Source organism: Hoplias malabaricus, chromosome 2, assembly GCF_029633855.1.
Source record: "Hoplias malabaricus isolate fHopMal1 chromosome 2, fHopMal1.hap1, whole genome shotgun sequence".
NCBI lineage: Eukaryota > Metazoa > Chordata > Actinopteri > Characiformes > Erythrinidae > Hoplias > Hoplias malabaricus.
Window position 1 is genome coordinate 26,251,453 of NC_089801.1, and position 22,808 is coordinate 26,274,260.

The following is a 22,808-nucleotide window of genomic DNA, read 5'->3' on the forward strand; positions in this document are numbered from 1 at the left end:
CAGCACCGGAAGACTGCTGTCTTGACAAATGTCCGGAAGGCAGTCATTGACACCTCCCGCTGTATCCAAGCATATTAATGGTAAGTTGAGTGGAAGGAAATTGTGTGATAGAAAAAGGTGCACAAGCAACAGGGGTAACCGCAGCCTTGAAAGGATTGTCAAGGAAAGGCCATTCAAAAATTTGGGGGAGATTCACAAGGAGTGGACTACTGCTGGAGTCAGTGCTTCAAGAGCCACCACACACAGACGTATCCAGGACATGGGCCACAATTGTCACATTCCTTGTGTTAAGCCACTCATGACCCAGAGTCTTGGTTCAGAGTCTTGTTTTCAGATGAAAGTAAATTTTGCATTTCATCCACAAAATGTATACATGATAAAGGAATGGAGCATAGTCATGAAACATTTACATTTTATAATAAATAACTGATGGTCTTCATTTTTATTTGAAAAATTGTGGTTGGTAATCAAATCACGTATGTTCTGAGTAGTGTTGTCACAATAACAAAATTATGGCTTTCAATACAATACATTCCTAAATATTTCAATACCGATACCATGACAAAAGCCTAAAATGTCAGGAAAAGTAATGTACTTTCTCTACAAGCTGAGGGCGGTTGGCAGAATCTCTGGAATCTGCTTGTTAAGTGTGACGCCACACATGACGTTTCACCATTTCTGGGTCCAGTCGCACCCGTGTCATACATTCATAAGACTTGTTTACTGTTTGAATAAAGTTGAATACCTCAATCGATTATGTGATCTCAGTTCAGGAGTTCAGAAAAAGTAATAAATTCAACGGTATTGTACTGTTTTTAATGACAAAGTATTAAGATATTTTTCTAGTATCTGTATACTAGCAACATTAGTTCTGAGCACTTCTTCTCTGGTGCTGTGGCTTTAGGAAAATTCTGCTTGTTTTCACTTAAGATATACAAAAGATATGCAGATGCACAATCAGTATCAGGCATGCTCTGGTCTGTACAGGGTTATTTGTGTCATTCATTATATGAACAGACAGTTAAAGCCTAGAGAGTCACAGAAATACCTCCACACTTGCATGCGAGTCTGAGTAAAAGAAAAACTGTCAATTGCTTTGCCTCACATACTTTCAGCTGTGGATATAGCTGATGGATCTGAGGTCCGCTCTCAGACCGACCCCTTGAATATTTGTAACACGTGCCCTGCTCCGGGTGACTGTCTGTGAGTAGTTTGGTGTGTTCTCCCCGTGTTGGCGTGGGTTTCCTCTCACTGTTTAAAAACTCACGTTGGCAGATTGACTACACGAAAGTGTAAGTGCATGAGTGTGTCATCCTGCGAAGTACTCGTGCCCCCTCCAGGGTGTATTCCTGCCGTGAGCTCAGTGATTCCAGGTAGGCCCTGACTAACAGCATCCCTGAACTGGAGAAGCTGTTACAGACAACGAATTAATGAGCCAATAGCTGAGCAGGTGCCACTGTCAAAACCTTCTGAGCTCAGAAGCTAATTACCTTTTCAAAGTTATTAATTTAAACAAATAATTATTTGAAAGAGAAATATCTCATTCTTGTAACACACTGTGCAATAAGACTTAAGTGCATCCTTAAGTCAATGTCTACACACCGTTTATTGATTAATTGGTCAAACCCTTAACGGAGCATTAGGTCAGATTTTGTATTTTTGCTCCTGCTCCCAATACAGTTGCAGAATATGCAACATTTTACAGCACTGTCCTTGAATACGGAGGGGGTTTGGTTCCCCACCTCCTCAAACAGTTACAAAGTGATGTTAGTTTCTAAAGTGCTGAGCCCAGAGCAGCAACATTAGAGACTCTGTTCTCCAGCTGTCATTTTACCGTATTTTTAATCAGGCGGACGCGGTACTGCCCTGGTCCTTGGGAAGTGCAGTCAGGACGGAGATGTAAGATTGGGCAAAACATCAGCTGAAGCGCCGGTGTGGCGCCACTGTTCGCCCTACCGCTACAGCCAAGTCTAACGGGGGAAGATGGCGACGGACAAACCCAAACATGAAGGCAGAGTGAAAATCGGGCATTATATTCTCGGAGACACGCTCGGAGTGGGGACGTTCGGAAAAGTTAAAGGTAATTCTGCCTGTCTGTCTTTCAGTTGTACCGTAGACAATGATGTCGGTGAGATTTCAGGTGGTGAACTAAGGTGTTAGCCATAGTTAGCTATAAAGCTAACTTCTTTGCAGCTTTCGAAAATGTATTAACAAGGTATTTTAGCCGATAATATCCTAACCATTGATGGGGTTCTTCTGGAGTTTAGTACATAGCACGATGTTAGTTTTTTTATTACTGGGTGCTGTTACGCGGTTAGAAAGCTAGACAGCTAATTTGGCTTTATATGTCAGCCAATTGGATGTGTACGAAACGGCAAACCCACAGGACTCACTCTCAGGTTTCTACGCAGACTTTAAAAGTTATTTTGGTTTTAAAACTAAAATGTATAGAAATTTTCACACACTTTTTAATCCCAAAATTGATATTTAGCAGCAGTGTACCCAGTTTTCTTGTAAGATATAGCAGGACAATAGTTTAATGCGTACGTATAGCGCTGTAGAGGGAATATAGAACTATTGCAGAAAGTAGTCAGAGGATAAACTGGATAGCCGTTCACCCTCACGCGGGTTAAATTCGTGTATTTGTTCCTGAAGGTTCGTTTTGATTTGTAATATCGCGCAGGCATTATGGGCCTATACCTTATTTCCCATAACATTCTCCTTAACGCATCTGATACTTTTTTCATTATTAAGTTTATTTTGAGACACAGCCATTTTTTTGAGATACTAAGTCATTATTTTTAGACAAGGAGACAATGGATACTGTCATCGAGGACCATATAAGATTTGCATTCACATATTGTGACATTTTAGTGCTTTTATATGAATAAAAGTACACTGTCAACACTGTCAGATTATTCTCGTCTGAACGGTGGCACTGAGAGCAAAATCTCACGAGAGTTTCTCACATACTAGATTGTGAGATTAGCCCTGTGTTTCTTGCAAACTTGAAGTAAACAAACATGGCCGATGACAGTGAAATGTGAAAAGGGTCAGTAGGGCTTGCGATGCACACACACTAACAAGATCTATTCAGCTTGGCTGTTTTTTTTCTAATCTACCTATTTTTTATTATTTATTATTTACCATTTTTTTAAACATTTATTTCCATATTTATCCCAGACTGCACAAGTAGTAAAACTGTATTATGGACTCCCCTCACCTCAGAACAATTGGGGAAGATTTAAAAAAAACCTGAATTGTCAGGTAGAGCAAATCGGCCTCAGGGCTGGGCTTTAGTACCAATTGTTAATATTGTTTTTTTTATTTGTAGCTATGGGCCGTTTTAACCAAATGTTAGCATTGTTGTCAAAAATTATTTCTGTGTGTTTACAGTTTAATTGAACTTTCCCTGGAAAGTTTTTATTATTATATTTTTACTAATCAGTGCTGGTCAAAATTGTGCTGAATTTATCTTTAATCACAGATTATTTTGGAGAAATTATAGATTTAATAGAGTGCAAAGACAGTTGAGAATAATATGTTCTCGGCATAGCTAGAATTTGTAAGCAATTGCAACTTGCAGTATATACTATTTTGCCAAAAGTTTTCACTCACCCATCCAAATCATTGAATTCAGGTGTTTCACTCGCTTCCATGGTCACAGGTGTATAAATCCAAGCATCTAGGTATGCCGACTGCTTCTACAAACATTTGTGAAAGAATGGGTCACTCCCAGGAGCTCAGTGAATTCCAGTTTTGTACTGTAATAGGATGCCACCTATGTATTAGGTCCAGTTGTGAAATATCCTCCCTACTAAATATTCCAGAGTCACTGTCAATGGTACTATAACAAAGTGGAAGTGGGAGTGATAGCAACTCAGCCATGAAGTAGTAGACCACGTAAAATGACAGAGCAGGGTCAGTGGATGCTGAGGCGCATGGTGTGCTTAGGTCACCAACTTTCTTCATAGTCAATCACTACAGTTCTCCAATTCAGCCTTCACCTTCAGACTGGCTAAAGAACAGTGGGTAGAGAGCTACATGGAATGGGTTTCCATGGCAGAGGTGCCTTACATCACCAAACACTGGGAGGGATTTTGGTGTGTGGTTGATTTTAACGAGTCGGTCTTGGCCTCTTAGTTCCAATCAAAGGAATTCTTAATACTTTAACCTTTAGGACAGTTTCATGCTCCCAAATTTGTGGGAAAATTTGAGGATTGCCCCTTGCTGTTCCAACATGACTGTGCATCAGTGCACAAAGCAAGGTCTATAAAGACATGGATGAGACCTAGTAGAACACTTTTGGGATGAGTTAGAGCAGAGACTGTGAGCAAGGCCTCGTCCAACATCAGCGTCTGACCTCACAAATGTTCTTCTGAAAAAATGGTCAAAAATTCATATAAACACACTCCTAAACCTTGTGGAAAGCCTTCCCTGAATAGCTGAAACTGTTATAGCTGCAAAGGGTGGGCTGACATCGTATTAAACCCTATTGGATTAACCATGAGATGTTGCTCAAGTTCATATGCATGTGAAGGGAGCCAAACAAATACTTCTGGCAGTATAGTTTACTTTTATAATTTATTTTTGGATTCCTATTTCTACCATAAATTGTGATTGCCTATTAACATCAGTTCACAAGTTTGAAAGTTTAATAGAAATGCATTGATTGATTGGCTGATTACCAGAATTGGCAGTTTTTCAGTGTGATTGTCTTACCGGTGTCTGTCCAATCAGTCTCAAATAACTGATTCTGTGCACTGCATTCAGAACCCATAAAGTTTATCAGTCACAGCAAAAATAGGTTTTGTTATATTTTTAATATTTTATAATATTTTGATATAATTATTATATTATTTAGCATTTGTAGTACGAAGTGTGTATTAGAGCAGGCTAATGTTATCTTACTGATTAATTTTTAGCCAGACAAAAAATAAAAAATATCCAAAAATTGAAAAGCCCAAAATAGAGGATACATAGGTTTCATCACTTGTCAACAAGTACGGCCTGAAAATCCCATGCCATTCAATTTACTCTATCAAGGTGACTTCTCAAGTACATTCTTCTGGAGGACACAATTTTCCGTCTTAGTTGCAAGCCTTAGTCTTACACAAAGAGACTAAGGAAGTTGCAGACTAGATGTTGAGTCACTTCCAGTTTGTACATAATAGATTTAAAGATAGAATTAGTCATTGTATGATTAAATTCTAAACTTTAATTGCAACAGGCTAGAAGTCTCGTACGTTGCCCAGAGTATGTCCATTGTATTTTATTGTTATTTTTATATTTTTATTATTATTATTTTATTTTTTTACATACTCCATAGTTTTAATCCTGTACAGTTAATGTTAATTACATCCAGGTAATCCCTAATTCATTCAGCTGTTGCTACAGGTCACAACAGATTATTCTTCTTAAGTTGGCACAAAAAATGTTATATATTTCAAAGTATTCAGAAAATGTTACTCATATTGAGTAATGTAATGGAATATGTTACAAATTCCATTTTAGGGCATATATTTTAAATTCTGTAATTGAATACTTTTTTAAAAGTAACCCAACACTGTGTGTAATATAATACACACAAACACAACTAAGAAAACGTACAAAAAAGTGCTTTGCCCAGCGACATCATACTGAAGGAATCACTCCTAAAGGAAAGATTTCTTGATCTTGAAAGCCCAGCAAGGTGTCTATAAGTGCTGGGAGTTCATTATTTTGATTATAATGGAGGAAGTCAAGATTTGGAATGGACTTCTGAAAATATTTCAAGTTTAATATTGAGCACACTTTAAGTTTCAGACAATTTCGCAGACTAATTTGGTTAAATAATCAAATTTGGTTTTGTATGTTGCACGTTCGGCTTTCACAGGAAATTTTTGTTGACCATCCGCCCAAGAAGCATATAAACCCCTTCAAAACACTTTGAGGTAAAGTTAAGAGTAAAGTGGTGGATTGTGCTGGATTTGAATGAGCTCTGCATTTCGTGATGATAGACATGTCTCTCTGGCCAATCAGCACACTGCAGGGTTTACACGTCACCATTTAGTACCTACTCAGTACGGCTGGAACCCAGAGTGAGATGGGACTGAAAACTTACGCGTTCCCAGGAGCCAGGTACCAGATTTGGCCAATGGAATAGCAAAAGAGCCGTTCCGAGTCCTGTAGGTTCCATGCAGTGGGAAAAACTGAGGACATGCACAACAGATGTGCCAAACAGACTCATTATATGTAAGGCGGCCATCATGCTTTTGTGAGCACATAGTTAACAGCAAGTATATCTCGGCTCTAAGGGACAGCAGTGAAAAGTCTACATGGAGTGGACCTACTCCATTTTACTTGAGAGGGCCACCTCTCCAGATTTTTTTTGCGGAGGTTGAAGTGAACAGAGATGAGGATCATGAGGTTCTCTGTGAAGGCAACAGGAATATCTAGAAGAATCATGACAAGTGACAGTTTTGCCGGCTCTGGCTAAATGGATGGAGGTTTTTGACCCCTTTTACAATATTTCTAATCTAAAATTGCCATGTCCCCAGTTGTTTGGAACCTGTTGCAGACATTAATTCTAAGTAGTATTTACACAATCAATTAAGCAAATAAGGTTAACCCTTTACATAGTTTTTCTTTCCTGTCAACTTTGAATAATGGGGTTGTGATTCTTCTCTCTTAAGCCTCTTTCACACATGAGTTTCTAGAGGAACTCCGGAGTATTCCGTAGCTGTCATTCACACATAGAGCACACAGCAGGAGATTTTCTGCATGGTGCACGCTCTCACAGCAGGAAATGAAACACAGGCTTTAGGTGTTGTGCAGCGCCTGGGCTACATGTTCAGGAGAAACTCTGGAACATTTCTGCACCATTCTCACATGCGCTGACTCAAATTTCACCCGGAGTCTTTACAAGGATGCCAGGAGGATAAAGTCCGGGTAAGGTCCGGGACGAATCTTGCAGGGGGTCTTGTTCACACATACAACTTATCTGGGTAAAATTTCTGGATTTTCTTGCATGTGTGAAAGGGACATTATATTTAACCTAGAATGGTGACCACAGATTTATTTGACCATTAAATGAGTAGTAATTTTCCATGTGGAAGGAGTCTGATGTCTGTTTCAAAAACTCTCTTGCAGTGGGCCAACATGAGCTGACAAAGCACCAAGTAGCTGTAAAGATCCTTAACAGGCAGAAGATCCGGAGTCTGGATGTAGTGGGCAAGATTCGGCGTGAGATCCAGAACCTCAAGCTGTTCCGGCACCCACACATAATTAAACTGTAAGTAGAACACTAGGTGAACTTTAGCTTAATGGCCAGTATGCAGATATGAAAAGCTACATTTAGATGAGTGGTTCATGTTATCTGCAAGTGATGAAATTAGTTTTCCATTCTATATCTTCCACAGAATCTGTGATCAAGTAAATGTTTTTGAGAGTAAATTGAGTAGACAATGCTTAAAAATATAAATAAATTAGATAGTGACTGTGCTCAAAATACAGATCTATTAAACATATTTTCCTAACAGAGATAAGTGATAAAAATTATATGTTATATGATGGACAGAGATTGTAATGTTTACATACAGTAATTTCCTCAAAGTCAGAGGTGTTTTTTTTTTTGGCCTGTGAACAGATTTACTTTGCTGAATCAAGTATGAAATAAAAAATAATTGTACATAATGCTTAGAATAAATCAATTTTCCAGCATAAGTTTTACAATTACATAAATTATCTAATGTAATTTAGCCAAACAAATCATCATCTTAACAATCTCACCTCAAAAATATGGGAAAAATGCCTCCAGTGGCAGCTCAAAACAGAACACTGATTTTAGTGTCCAAATACGGGACAGTTTTGAATCTGACTCACGGGATGTGTGTTTGTGCAGAACAGTCAGAAAGGAGGGTGTCTGCGCACATGAACTCACACCTAGGAAATTGGCTCTGGCTCACTGGGTTGGCCCAGGCCCACCGATGGTTACGCCCCTCCCTCACAGTGCTGGAATGTTTAACCCCGTTGTTCCCAAATTTTTCTGCTGTGCCCTCCTTTTGTAGATGAGAGTATTTTCATTTTGACTGCACAGATTGGGATATTTTTGCAACGGGCAATGACCTGGAGCAATTACACATTGTGCTTTAATACATAAACTCTTACATTGCAGATATTACTATAAAAAGTGTCTTTTAAAAATTTCAAAATGAAAAGCTGGGCTTCAACTACAGTCTACAAACTGATAGTTATGCAGGACTCGCATCCTGTCACTCACAAGCTTATGAAACAACAATATCTAAAGAAAGAAATATCTCTAAAAAAGAAGACAATGGTTCTGCAACATCCCCTGATGCCTTTGTAGAAGTGTCAAATTCATGATGCTGCCTTCACACTGCAGCGAGGTGACGGCAGTCTTTGCCATCTGCTGGCCGCTTTGGGGCCTGTCACTTAAAAAAGCAAGCAGGTTTGTCTGCCCCAAGCAAGTGTATGTAGAGCTGGAGTCAAAACCTGTGCGGGAATTATTATTTTTATTTTTATTTCTCTCGCTCTTTCTCTCTTTTGCCCTTCAATCAATGTTTTTTTTGTCTCCTCCTGAGTGTTCATATGTGATTTGAATACATTATTTTTCTAAACTAGTGTATGTAGTTCGCAGTGACTTCATATTTAGATATTGAATAAATTAAATGTTTAAACCAATGACAGCACTTCCCACTTCATTAAAGAGATTAAACAAGTGTAAATAGCCCCATGAGTAGAAAGTACATGTTCAGACACCTGATGCTGTGTTTATGCATCTGCTGTGCAGAGCGTTTATTTAGGCTGCAATAAAATTTGACTCACTTGAATAGATGAAAGTCTTGCGTGGGTACATCATAAACTATTATGATATCATATTAGTGTTTACCTCTAATTCTGGAGATCATGCAGATTAAATATTTTGTCTAAATGAACATTATCCCCCAAGCCTAAAAGATGCACTGCATTCTATTTTTCACTCTCAGAAAAAAGGTAGTGCAGGTATAGCAGATATGTATAACAGATATAAAGGTATAACAGATATGTTATTGCCGCTAAATGTACATTTTAAACAACTTTAGATTGACTTTGTAGACAAAGTATTGGTTCTTGTGACTTCTCTTTAAAACATATATATATATATATATATATGTGTGTGTTAGTAGACTTCCATCTACTGCCATTCTTTCTGCTACTGTACTCAATATTGCACTTCATATTCTTGCTCTCTAATGGTATTAGGCCATGGACACTTTTCAAGAACCTTGTAGTTGGCTGTATGCATAAAGATAAGTACCTGGTCTCTTAGGTGGAACTGTCTGGACTGGGCTGGTCAGTTGTAGGTGTTGCGGAGCCCACTGGGTCTCCTCTATGTGCTCCTTTTACAGGGAGCACCACACTCTGCATGCAGCTCTGCATGTGCTTCACAGATTACTCTTTAAATAGGAAGGGTACCTTTGCCACATCCAGGTTGCCACTCAGATGCTATGCATAAAGGAGTTCAAAGGGGTGAGCACATGGAAGGGCTGGTGGGTCTCTGACAGCAAAGGGCATGTATAGGTGAACATCCCAATTCCAGCCACCCTCATTGATCAGGTGGTGAATTTGTTTTAAGTTAGGTTAAAAAGTTCCACAAGTCCATCTGACTGTAAATGATTAACAAATGTATGTAAATGTTTAATCCAGAGAAACATACATCCCTTTTTCATTAACCAGGCAACAAATGGGTTGCCCTTGTTGGTGAGAACATCTGGTGTGTTCATGAGGCTGTACAAGAGGACCTGCTCCCTTGCAAGGTGCTTGGGATTGGTCGACCTCTGCAGTAATGTCTCCAGGTAGCATATAACCTCGCCCACAAGTGCTAAGATATAGTTGTGGACCCTGGCAGATTTTGGCTGTGACTTAACCACATCCATCCTCTACATTTCAAATGGAAAATCATTTATGAACAGTGGTATGAGGGCAGCAGCTTCCTAGGGGGGGGGGGGACATCTCTGACAAGGAGTCCCACTAAGCTTGCAATAAAGCCACTGAATTCTTACAAAAATTCTGGATAGGGCCCTTGTGGTTTTTTAAATATTAAACAGTGAAACCGATCTCTGATGACTGGTTATGTTAATAGAAAGATTTACACAAGAGGTAAATGTACAACTGTTTTTATGGTTAATGGCTAAGGTATTACAGTAAATTCCACCTACATTGCTTCCTTTGCCTGATAACCTTGGGCTGTGTACATAATTATTACCTACAATTATATCTTCGGTTAATATGAAATATTCATTGGGTCTAATCCAAGTTTGGGAGTTTGGGTTGGACATGAAACCTCAATTTTCTGATAAATTTTCATTAACAATGACAGTTTGAATTAATTTGCAGAGTAAATATTAAGTCAGAGGTGCTGTAGTTGTTGGGAAGAAGTGTTTGTTCTCCACAAGTTTATGTTTAATTCAAAGAACAGGCACATTCTCAATAGGGTTGTACATAGGTTATGTTTTAAGGGAGCAAGCAGAATGTTGGTTATGTCTTGCTGCTGCCTGGCTTCTGCTCTGAGTTGTCAGCAGTGGTTTCTTCTACTCTATTCACTAACCAGTAATGAATAAGTGACATGCTTCATGATCATTATACAACCATAAAATGAAATTTGACCTCTGCAAAATAAAAGAACACAGACTAGGTATTTGCTCACAAATGTTACACTGAGACGCGGGCATTGGAGTGCATGCACACAGAAGGCAGACTGAGTGCTACAGACTTCTGTTGCTCATGAGATTGGTTTGCAAATTTTTAGAATGAGTTTTATTGCTAATTTACAAATTTCCCAGAGATCGGTTTCACTGTTTAATATTTACAAACCACAAGGGTCCTATTCAGAATTCAGTAGCTTTATTGCAAGCTTTGTGGGACTCCTTGTCAGAGATTTGTGTGTACCTCTAGGAAGCTGCTGCCCTCATACCACAGTTCATAACTGATTTTCCATTTGAAATGTAGAGGATGGATGTGGTTAAGCCACAGCCAAAATCTGCCAGGGTCCGCAACTCTATCCTAGCACTTGTGGGTGAAGTTATATGCTACCTGTAGACATTACTGCAGGTTATGCATGGTACTTATTGTATTTTTGAACTGAGTATAGATTTGTGTGTGTTTATTGTCCCTGGATTGGTTAACTGCCATGCAGGGCACTGAAATTCAGTCCAATATCACAAGCAAATATTTGCTAATCCTTGCATTTTATTTACATTTTGTACAATGTCCCAACATATTTGGAAATGGGTTTGTATATTGAGATTAATCGATGTAGAATTTTTTTTCCCCCGCCCCTATTGCGTAGCTCTTTAAAACTAATATCCAGATTTATCCAATTTATAAATCAGGATTATGAATGTTTTCTGGAAACTCAACTATTTTTCCATGTTGTTTTTTTTTTCAGGTACCAAGTGATTAGCACCCCTACTGACATATTTATGGTCATGGAATATGTATCTGGAGGAGAACTTTTTGACTACATCTGCAAAAATGGGAAGGTGTGACCTTTTTATCAGCTGTTATTATTGTATTATTATTGTTCTCTCTGGAGTCATTGAGAGTTGGTTTACTTTTTGAGATTTTTCCTTTGTGGTTGTCATCTTGTCTAGCTTGTTTGTCTCTAAGACCTAGAATTCTGTAAAGAAACATAAAATTAAAGTTTTAGATTAAAGTAAATTATATTTTAGCAGATTTAATGAATTTTGAGACTTTTAATAATATTTAACATAATGACCAAAGTCTAAATTCATTCTTTTTGAACTGGCAATTTTTTCTTTATCCAAGTATAATTAAGCCTTAATCTGAGCATTTGTTCTTCTTATCAGCTGGATGAGAAGGAGAGTCGGCGTCTTTTCCAGCAGATTATTTCAGCAGTGGACTACTGCCACAGACACATGGTGGTACACCGAGACCTTAAGCCTGAGAATGTCTTGCTGGATGCTCATATGAATGCAAAGATTGCTGACTTTGGTGAGCAATGATGCACTGTTATTTCTGTCAATAAATGTTTTACAAGACAAAGTGGGGGGAAAAAAAAAAAATATATATATATATATATATATATATATATAAAATACATCTTTTTGATAATTGTGTCCTAGGCCTGTCAAACATGATGTCGGATGGTGAGTTTCTACGGACAAGTTGTGGCTCCCCTAACTATGCAGCTCCAGAAGTAATCTCTGGAAGGTACCGTGTTTATTTACTTTTAATTACTCCATCCACTTCATGAAGCACTTGCTCCTTGTATTTTTTTCCTCTCAGTATCTACTGTCCTTTACTCCGTGCTTTGCTAAATTAAATTAAAATTTATTTGCTCGTTAATTTTGCTAAAAAATTATATTTTTATAAAAATCTCATGTAACTTAGTAGTTCTGAATTTTTATTATGCATCCTGTTATGTCTTGTGGCTTTTCTTAATTCTGAGGTCTTTTGGCTAACCTAGTTATGTTCATACTCAGGTTGTATGCAGGTCCTGAAGTGGACATCTGGAGCAGTGGTGTGATACTTTATGCACTGCTGTGTGGGACGTTGCCATTTGATGATGACCATGTGCCAACACTCTTTAAAAAGATTTGTGATGGCATATTTTTCACACCGCAGTACCTGAACGCTTCAGTTATCAGCCTTCTCAAGCACATGCTGCAGGTGGACCCTATGAAGAGAGCCACCATTAAAGAAATCCGGTGAGATGCCTCACAATCTCAAACTTTTGTTTTTGAGCACAGCTTGTCACTGCATCCACTGCATTCACTCAGGTGCATTGATCTTACATGATTGTTGCAGTGACATTGATATGGTGGTGATGGTGGTGGTGTTGGTGTTAGTGTGTAATGTGTTGGTATGGGTGCACTGCAGTGCTGCTGGAGTTTATTAAATGTCAGTGCCAGAATAGGATTGTTTACTGTGCAAAACAATATTCAATTGACAATGTCATGTGACCACTGAACTACAGGTTGACTAAGATCTTTCTATAAAAAGTTCCATTCTTTTTTAAAAAAAAAAAAAAAAAGCAACTACATTTTTAATATATATTGGGCAACCCGGATAGATTAAATGTTTAACTGGTTATTTTATTTTAAATGTTTGAAAGGTGTTACTGTAGAAAGAAACATTTATTTATCTCTTATACTTTTTAAGTGGTAGTATAACTATATGTACTATGTCAGTGTTATATTTTATTAAATATTTTATGCAGTGAGGTATTTTGTCAGTTATGTGGTGGACATAAATCATCCTGATGTTTTTAGAAATTGACACATGGTAGGAAATCTGTTGAACATAAACTACTTAGTTGAACTATGATGAGCCATTTCCACTCAGCCAAGGGGGTTATTTTTTATTTTATTTTATTATTATTATTTTTTTTATACTGGTCCCCATTACACCTTTCAATTATAAAAACCTTATTTCTAATGAACATAACTGGAACCATTTTTATTTGTTAATTTCTCTTTATTTAGAGAGGATGATTGGTTTAAGGAGGACCTACCTAAGTATCTATTTCCAGAGGATGCTTCATGTAGTACCACCATGATTGACGAGGAAGCACTGAAGGAAGTATGTGAGAAGTTTGAGTGTACTGAAGAAGAGGTCCTCAGCTGCCTTTACAGGTTTGAATCTGTTTTGTTTGTATCCATCAGTTATGTATTGGTTCATTTTAACATAATCCTTGAGTAGAGTAAATTTACAAATCATACATAAGAAATTACAAATAAAAATACATAGCCATTTAATTGTTTCATTATGGCCAATCTGTTTTAATTCATGATAAATGTAATTTAAATAGACTTTAATTTTGTTGAGTACAAAGTGTTCTATATATTTAAATTGGCCAGTTTGACTTAAAATTTAAAAACCATGGTTGGTACAAATTTAGGTTAAAACCAATGGAATACGTTATTAAATTGATATTTCTGTGCTGCCCCCCCCCCCCCCCCCCTTGTTTCCATTATGTTAGTTTTACTTTGGATTTCATTCTGCAGTTGTCGTCACTAATCTGTTTTATATTGCACTGTGTTATCTTTCTTTGTTTTGTTGGTAAAGTGTTATGAACAAGATCTTTTTCTTTCTTATTGCTTTCAAACAGTCGTAATCACCAGGACCCTTTAGCTGTAGCATACCATCTGATTATAGACAACCGCCGCATTATGAGCGAGGCCAAGGACTTCTACTTGGCTTCTAGCCCTCCTGACTCCTTCCTGGATGACCTGCCGGCACATCACCACGCCAAGCCTCACCCAGAGCGAGTTCCCTTCCTCGTGGCTGAAACACAGCCAAGGCCACGGCATACACTGGATGAGCTCAACCCTCAGAAGTCGAAGCACATGGGCGTCCGGCGTGCCAAGTGGCATCTGGGCATCCGCAGCCAGAGCAGACCCAATGATATTATGAGTGAGGTGTGTCGAGCCATGAAGCAGCTGGACTATGAGTGGAAGGTAAAATAAAACCTTTTCAACATCTTTACAAGTCTGTTTTTAGTTTAGAGAGTTTAAAGATAAATTTATTTTAAAAGTTTTGTAAGCCAGATTTAAACATCAAATATCTTTCATTACATCTGGAGGAAAAAGAAAACATTTTGATTAAAACTAATCTGTTTACTTTTTTAAAACTCTTTCTTCCCATCCTGTTTTTGTTCTTTGTCTGATGTTAGTTGTAGGTTTATGTAGATCATTATAAGTACTGTTTTTGTGATGGACATGTGCATATAGTATGTGTCTAGTGGCCAAGAAGACCAAGTCCAATTCCAGTAAGAAAACACGCCGCCAATATGTTACGACCCCTTTTTTAATAACTAAGGCTCATGCAAGTCTAGTTTAGGGTTCAAGAGTCAGTAACATTAATAAAGAAATAATAGAAGTAAGTTCAACAAACGCTGTATTGGTAATATCACATGGCAGGTTTTAAAAGTCACATGTTAAACCTCAGGGTGAGCTGAATGCCAAAACGACAAACAAAATATCCTAAGTTACAAACAAAACTAACTTATCTAATATTAGGAACCAGTACCAATGACCAGAGTGGTTTAAGTACACTATGGTTGCACATTTCCACAAGGTAACACATGAAATATGTGTGGGTGGCGCAGCAGGTAGTGTCGCAGTCACACAGCTCCAGGAACCTGGAGGTTGTGGGTTCGAGTCCTGCTCCGGGTGACTGTCTGTGAGGAGTTTGATGTGTCTGCGTGGGTTTCCTCCTGGTGCTCAGTTTCCTCCCATGGTCCAAAAACACACCACGTTGGTAGGTGGATTGGTGACTCAAGTGTCCGTAGGTGTGACTGTGTGTGTTGCCTTGTAAAGGACTGGCGCCCCCTCCAGGGCGTATTCCTGCTTTGCGCCCGATGATTCCAGGTTTGCTCCGGACCATACTCTGACCCTGAACTATATTAACTTAAATGCCATAACTAATGCAGCCATGATTTAATGCGATCGACTTGCATGGTCTTGGAGATCATCCTGTTGATCGAGATCGACTGGTTGGCGACCACTGTCCTAGGTGCTTAAACTCCTCTGGGGAAATGTGTACATTTAAACTCTACCCGAAGTCAAATTAAGAAAACTGCTATTTGGAAAAACCTAACTTCTTGTCTTGTATGTTGCCAGGTGGTAAATCCCTATTACCTGCGGGTGCGGAGGAAGAATCCAGTTACGGGCATGCAGACCAAGATGAGTCTGCAGCTCTACCAGGTGGACAGCAGAACCTACCTTCTTGACTTCAGGAGCATAGACGGTACAGCACATGTTACATCGTGTGTCAATGCATGTTCATTTCTTAATACTGAAATTACGTATAATTTTGCTTATTTTTCTCAAATGTGATGTGTCCCAATTTTGTTTTGTTGCACCTACTTTGGTAGTAGAGTATGAGATGCATTTTTGTTTTTAAAAGCCACACCAGTTAAAATTTTCTAGTAGTCATGTTTCAGTGTTTTCTACAGATACCATTTGTGGTTGTAGCTCTACAGGGGTATTGTACTTGATGAGCAGTGAGGCTGGGGGCAGTTGAAAATTAAATGTAATGATTAGGATCTGAGCTTCATTTTTGTTGTTTGTTTTTATTTATATATTGACTTTGTTTTTTTTTTTGTTGTTGTTGTTGTTTTTTAAAACACATTCACACTTTAAGGCATCTCCAATGCTCGAAAATACATTCTTGTGTGTGGCTAGATGACCCTGTAGCGCCCCCTAACGTATTAAAAAAATTAGTTGTGCTTGCCTGCAACTTTCTCTAATTTTTATGAATTTTGATAGGAACATTGCTCTCAACATGTCAGGAATTCAGACATACTGGATTTTTTACCCCCAGTTTTTCAGATATTCAGATGAACTCATTGTAGTTTGATCAGATTTTCTCAAAATTCAGTCAGGATAGACTCCTGATAAACTGCAAATTTAATATTTTTCACGGATAAAATTACTCAAACAATGTAATTATGATATAATATCTGGCAATTAATTTACCCAAGATACAACGCTGAACCAAATGGAAACATTAACATGGTCACAACATAGTAGCTTAGAAATTCATTCAATTTTATATAAACATAACCAATGTCATTATAAATGTATTAGTGTTAGACATTCTTTATTTATTTATTTTTTTTTTTTAAAAACGAACTCCTCCTAGGCAATTCATTGGATTCCATTGATATTAGGTAGGAATATACTTCCAACATATCTAATCATAAGCTACGACGGAAAAGTGGATACTTCAAATTAGGGCATAATGGCAGGCAACTGTTGAGACACCATTTTAAAACAGTAAATGGATACATCTTGGAGATGCTCGGTGTTTTGGATGAAAACTCATGAAACTTTACACATGCATGTGTTCTTGCACATTATATGATGTAATGTCACAATTCAGTATAGGGATATTTTCGTGAGTCTAGTGCCATGTTTTACATACTTTATAATGTCATAAATTGCAGCAAATTTCGCAATCTTTTTAAACTTTGGTAAAAATTTGCTACATTAGATATGCGTGTAGCCAGTGTACACAGTTGTGCCCCCTAAAACCTTTAAAGGAATCTGACACAGAGATCCACACAGATTTTGAACATTCATGCACAGTGGGGCAAAAACGGTCTGAAGGTAAACAACTGACACGCATCGTTTTGTAGCTCAGAATATGTACAGTCCCTTTCCAAATAGACTTTACATCTCTGCCCTCACTAACAAGGCTCTAAGGTCTGTAATATTAATGATGTCCATTAATTTTACCAATGGAAATGTATTCCAAATACTGACTATTTACATGGTTACTATTGGAAAACAGTTACTCATGTTTTTGTAAATACGTAAAGCCCTTCGTTTGAAGTATGCACCTAAAAAAATCTTAATTTGAAGTGGTATATGGATACCACAAATGTCAGGTCACAAATGTCTAGTCAATACATCAGCTTTTCCCACCTCAAGTGTCCTATTGACCACTTGGGTTCAGGGTTGTTGTTTTTTTTATCTCCTATGTTGCTGCACTGTATGGGATGCATCAGGATTCGTTTTTTTTATGCGGCAAAACTGGTTTGAGTGATTCCATCACAATACGTTGTGGTGACAATTACACTTGTATTTAGTGCGATCCACATTTGATCCCAATAACCATTTAAAAAAACCCACATAGCCTGTTGCTTCTGCTCAGCTGGCTTGTGGCTGCTGTTCTCCTTGTTGCCTGTGTTCTTCATATCTTGCTTCAATAGCCAGTTCAATTTGCCTCTTCCGGACCCTCTGTAGCTGCAGAAGCAGCACTGGTTAAAGCCCAGAAATATTCAAAAGTAATTAACTGCTAATCACACTGTTCAGCTTCCTCATGTGTGAACTCCTAATTTTGTGCTTTGCTAATCCTTTAGTTCCAGACAGAGGAGGGGCTGAATGAGTCAGTGACATAATATTTTACTTATACGCAAAATAAAAAGAAAATACAGTCTCGGGGGGAAAAAAAAAGGTGTGACCATGGGTACAACAGTGGGTTTAGAGTTCAGTTGTGTTCCTAAACTTACATTTCATTCTCTTTTCCAGAAGGAGAGGTGAAATTTGTAAGATTTCATTATAGGACTGTGTAAAATATAACAACATATGTCCTGCAGATGAAATGGAGTATATGAGATCAACACTATTTTAAAAACATGTTATAGATAACATGACAAACTTCTGAAATGTTCTTCCATGCTGCAAATTATGGATTATGTCTATTTGTGTCACTTCTATGATGATGAAATCATCTTAATATATGATCCATTAAAAATGATCTTAACGGGCTCTGCTGCAGATCTTTGAGATGCCTAGAATGTATTTACATATCTCTTGCTGCCTTCTGTTTTTATCTTCCTTCTTTTAGATGATGTGGTGGAGACAAAGTCTGGAACTGCCACCCCTCGTCGTTCTGGCTCTGTGGGAAACTATCGGACTGCCGTAAAGAACAAGAATGAAAGAAATGATTGTGAGGATGGAGGAAAGGACAGTTCTGCTCCCTCCACCCCCCCAGTGACTGGAGGCAAGCATGCAGATGGATGTCTGACCTCTTCTCTCACCTCTTCAGTGGACTCGACTGGAGGAGAATCTTACCCCCGGCCTGGCAGCCATACTATTGAGTTTTTTGAGATGTGTGCCAACCTCATCAAGCTGCTGGCACGATAAATCTTAGCTCCTGTGATGCCTTGTCTCTTGTGTAATTTTTGTTTTTCTCCAATCTCCCCCTCACTGTATCTTTTGTCTCCTCTAATTATTTACTCCCTCCCTCTTTGTATATTTTTCCATTCCTCTCTCTGTACCTCTCTGTTGACTACAGCTGTATCACTTGTCTCTATTGGTTTTTGGCTGCATCTCCTTTTTCTCTCTGTCATTAGAGCAATAAGCATGCAAACAGAAAACTCAAGCCTCCATGCTTGTTGTATGCATGAGAAAGCTGATCAATTGGTGATCAGTTACAGCTTGTTTGATTGGTGAACAGGAAGGTGACAGCAGAGATAATACAACGGAGAGAGGGTGGACAAGCCACTTTATTATAACAGTAGAATATGATTTTACAGTTTTATTCTGGTGGGTTTGACTTGGCTTCCTCACAGAGAGTAAGGCATATAGATATGAATGTGTATTTACATGTCAGTTATACACTGTCAGCAGTACTGTAAACAATATCACCATGAAGAGAGAAGTTATGAGTCAAGAAACATTTTGCACAGATCTTCAGAAGTTTCTGTTGAACAATGTTATAATAAGCATGCGATTCTGCAAAGAGGCCATTCTTGAGTAGACCTGTAATAGAAAGTGCCAACTTTAAGAGTTGAGAATAATTGTGTGGGCCAATCTTAACCCATGTAATCGGAGGAAGTGCAGTGATCCTGCCTTTAGCTGTTTTCATAAAGGTTGGGGTGGAAAGAGAGTGCTGCTTTTTTTTTTTTTTTTCTTCCTCCCCCTCTCCCTATTAATGTCACTGATTTTTAAAAGAAAACCTAGATTTTTTTCATGTCACATTAGCCTATTTCTATCCATTGCTCACATTTTACATATATAAATCTAATTACATAATAAGAAATGCATTTGCAAATATATTTATCGGTGATTTAAATGGGACGATAATTTGTATTGAGATAATTATAGTTGACTGATACATTTTTTTTTTAATTTTTGTGACTGTTTTATTCCATACATCACCATCTGCTTTATCTGTTTTTAAACCCTAATTGAAGTTGTTTTACAAACCTAGTTTGAAAAATAATTATATATTGACTGAATTTGGCTTGTTTTATTGCACTTAAAAAAATCACTCTGAAGGTTCAGACATGTCTTAATGAGGAAATTGGCACTTATGGGTTTTACTTGGTGGTTTAGAATGAATTTCTTTGCAATTTAACTGCTGTATGGATTATTGAAAATACTCTTCAGCATTTTTGGTCAACATGAACATTTCCCAGGCAAATATAGAAATTACAGACTGAACTATGTCAACCCCAAATAAATCAGTAAACATGTGAACTGCGGCCATTGCTACAACAGGTTCAATGTTTAGAGGAACACTGCGCAATATCCTTACCTTAAAATTACAGCTTCAAAATAATTGTGATACTTCACTGACCTGTAATAGGGAGAATAGGGCCTCTGTTGTTGCTACTCTGGGCTCAGCACTGCAAATCTGAACTCAGGGGTGTCGGACTGCGGGTAATAAGCCTCAATTTAATTTTGTTTCTGATTTTTATGATTTGTTATAATAGAAATAAACGATATCAGGCTGCATGTTTCGTGACAGGTTCTGTCTATCTGCACGTTGTGTTTAATTTCTCCACCCACCCCACCCCTCACCCACTGCCTCAAAATGGAAGGGGATTTGACCCTTCTGTATGTAAATACATCGCAGCACTTCTGTGTTGTGGGCTTTGAAGTCTGGCAGTTCAGACCTCGCTAAAATGTGCTCAAAATTAGGCTTCCAGAAATGTGAGGAAAGAGAGAGAAACACATCTAACATGTTTATCTCAGAAATTAGGTGAGCTTGAAGAGACTCAATATTTAAATATACTGTAGTAATGAAAGGTAGCAGCTAACAAGCTCAGGTTCTGGGATTAAATATCTCAGTTCGTCCCTCAGTTGCCTCATGCTGTTGTCAGATGATGAGGTACTGTTCTGTTATAGTGTGAGCTTAACATATTAATTGCATGTTTGAAAGAATGAGCAAACATATGAGACACTTGCTGGCACATGTGAAATTTACAGCTCTGCGCTTCTAGGTAGTTCAACTAGGCATGGCGCTCCTAATGAGATATCGCAGCCATCTCATGATCCCCTTCTGGAATCATAATAATACTTCTGCAGAAACAGTCCTGAAAAGGAATAGCAAAGCTTCAGGCTCATGGTTTTACTGTCAAAAAGCAAAAAAAAAATAAAAAATTATAGAAATAATCAATAAATTGTTTGCAATAATAGCAAGAAATAAATTAAAGAAATTATTTAAAGTGGCTGTTGATTGCTGTGTTTAAGGCATTTTGTGTCTGGTTTTATGTTGTATTTGTCAAGCCACTTATTTCATAGATTAAAAACAGCATGTTGGCAAATATTTTGTAATATTATTACATATAGGAATCTGCAAAAAAAAAAAGAAAGGTTCAGTCAAATTATTATTTTTTTATTTCATCTCTAGAGGAAAGTTGAAAGCCAAAAGCACAGGCATTTAAATCAGTGCCTGTCAGTTTTTCTGTTTAGTGGATTCTGTTAGTATAACTGGTTTGGGGGGCAGAGAAGGGGCCCTTGGCACAATACTGTACCTAGGGCCCAAATTTATGTGCTACACCCCTGACTGCTCTATGTAACTTTCAGTGGAGGGCAGGAAATCACACCCCTTACGTTCCCCTTACAATTGATTTCAGTACAGTGCTGTAAGAGTGAATTACACTAGGGGGAGGCCTCAGGAACCAGAACCCCAAATCTTACCCTGTGTACCTTTTTAAAGGACCGCTAGTTGAGAATTTTTTTTCTTGGTTTGGTTTGGCTTTTGGCCTCCCCTACCTGAGTGTAATTCACATTATGCATAACCTGAAATGCTGCCTGCATTTCCAAATTATTTAAACAGCAGTGTTTGCTAAGTGTTTGAATATAGAGCCTGGAAAATGTGTGTAATTGAATAAAATGTTGTTGACAACATGATAAAAGCTTGCTCATACACTGGACCATATTACAAGCTAATAGAGATAGTTTTGCATGGTTGCAAACTCAAAAGTTGTTTTTCAGTGTGCAATTTACAAAGACTGACCAAGCTATTTGATATACGAGTTATTTGCTGCAATAATGTATTAAAAATGCACGTTAGTCTGTTTTATGATGGAGTACATAATTTTCACAAGTACCATAGCAAGCCAAGTTAACATCCTGAACTAGAGGTAATATGCTGCGATCCACATTTGATCCCAATAACCATTTAAAAAACCCACATAGCCTGTTGCTTCTGCTCAGCTGGCTTGTGGCTGCTGTTCTCCTCGTTGCCTGTGTTCTTCATATCTTGCTTCAATAGCCAGCCTGACTATGAACACATGTAGTCAAATGTGGATTCTGCAGCACAAAGTGTAACTTGGTGGCCAGTATAAGCACACAGCAACTGACAAAGTATTTATTACCAAAACATCCAAATGCAACCCTGAAAAGTTAGCTAATATGGCTAACGTTAGCAGGCTGGGGCTCACTGATCAGTAACTATAAAACTAATACAAAAGTTGGATTCCAGCTGTGCTGGTATAAGTGTGGTGTGGTGTGTGAGTTGCAAAAAATGTACATGTTCTGAGGTCTGCAGGTTGAGAAACCCTGTTCTAGCCAATACAACCAAACAGCAGCTGGTTTTGCTCATCTGGCTAAAGTTAGCATGCACTAACCTTGGGGCTCACTGTGTATTTTAACTGTCGTATTAGATACCTACTCATTTACTCATACACAACTGTGATGTTCAAATTGTTTTATTGTTTCTTTAAATATTTCATTACAATCGAAATATTTCAGTCCTCATTTAGGCATTACAATTAAATCAATAAATAATGGAGCCCTTACTCGTTTTTCTGTCACATTTTTATATGTTCATCTGTGACAGCTCAATCTGCTAATAATAAAATATAATAAAACTTAACATATTGCAGATAGTATTTATACACTATTTTGGTAGGGAAACAAACTTATAGCTTACTAAAAGTTATTTTAGTGCAGAAGCCGTTATTTTATAACCTCCACAGTGTCTACAGAGGGTAGAGGGAGACATTTTAGGATTCATTTGTTGTATTGGTAGCACTCTAGCCGGTAACTTACAGAAAATAA

General features: G+C 37.9%; 1 protein-coding gene across 1 annotated transcript; it reads left to right on the forward strand.

Annotated features, from left to right (window-relative positions):
• Window positions 1–1,260: 1,260 nt before the first annotated feature.
• prkaa1 (protein kinase, AMP-activated, alpha 1 catalytic subunit) lies at window positions 1,261–20,255 on the forward strand. The gene is made up of 11 exons (XM_066659689.1): window positions 1,261–1,373; window positions 1,850–2,080; window positions 7,132–7,273; window positions 11,429–11,522; window positions 11,850–11,994; window positions 12,126–12,213; window positions 12,486–12,710; window positions 13,488–13,637; window positions 14,114–14,462; window positions 15,627–15,753; window positions 18,361–20,255. The coding sequence occupies exons 2-11, from the start codon at window positions 1,984–1,986 to the stop codon at window positions 18,657–18,659; spliced, it is 1,716 nt and encodes a 571-aa protein (XP_066515786.1). The 5' UTR covers window positions 1,261–1,373; window positions 1,850–1,983; the 3' UTR covers window positions 18,660–20,255.
• Window positions 20,256–22,808: the final 2,553 nt, after the last annotated feature.

Coding starts and splice junctions, on each gene's coding strand:
- prkaa1 (XM_066659689.1), top strand. CDS start 1,984: ATGGCGACGGACAAACCCAAACATGAAGGCAGAGTGAAAATCGGGCAT. Junction 7,274..11,428: donor CACCCACACATAATTAAACT/GTAAGTAGAACA, acceptor TTTTTTTTTCAG/GTACCAAGTGATTAGCACCC. Junction 15,754..18,360: donor TGACTTCAGGAGCATAGACG/GTACAGCACATG, acceptor TCCTTCTTTTAG/ATGATGTGGTGGAGACAAAG.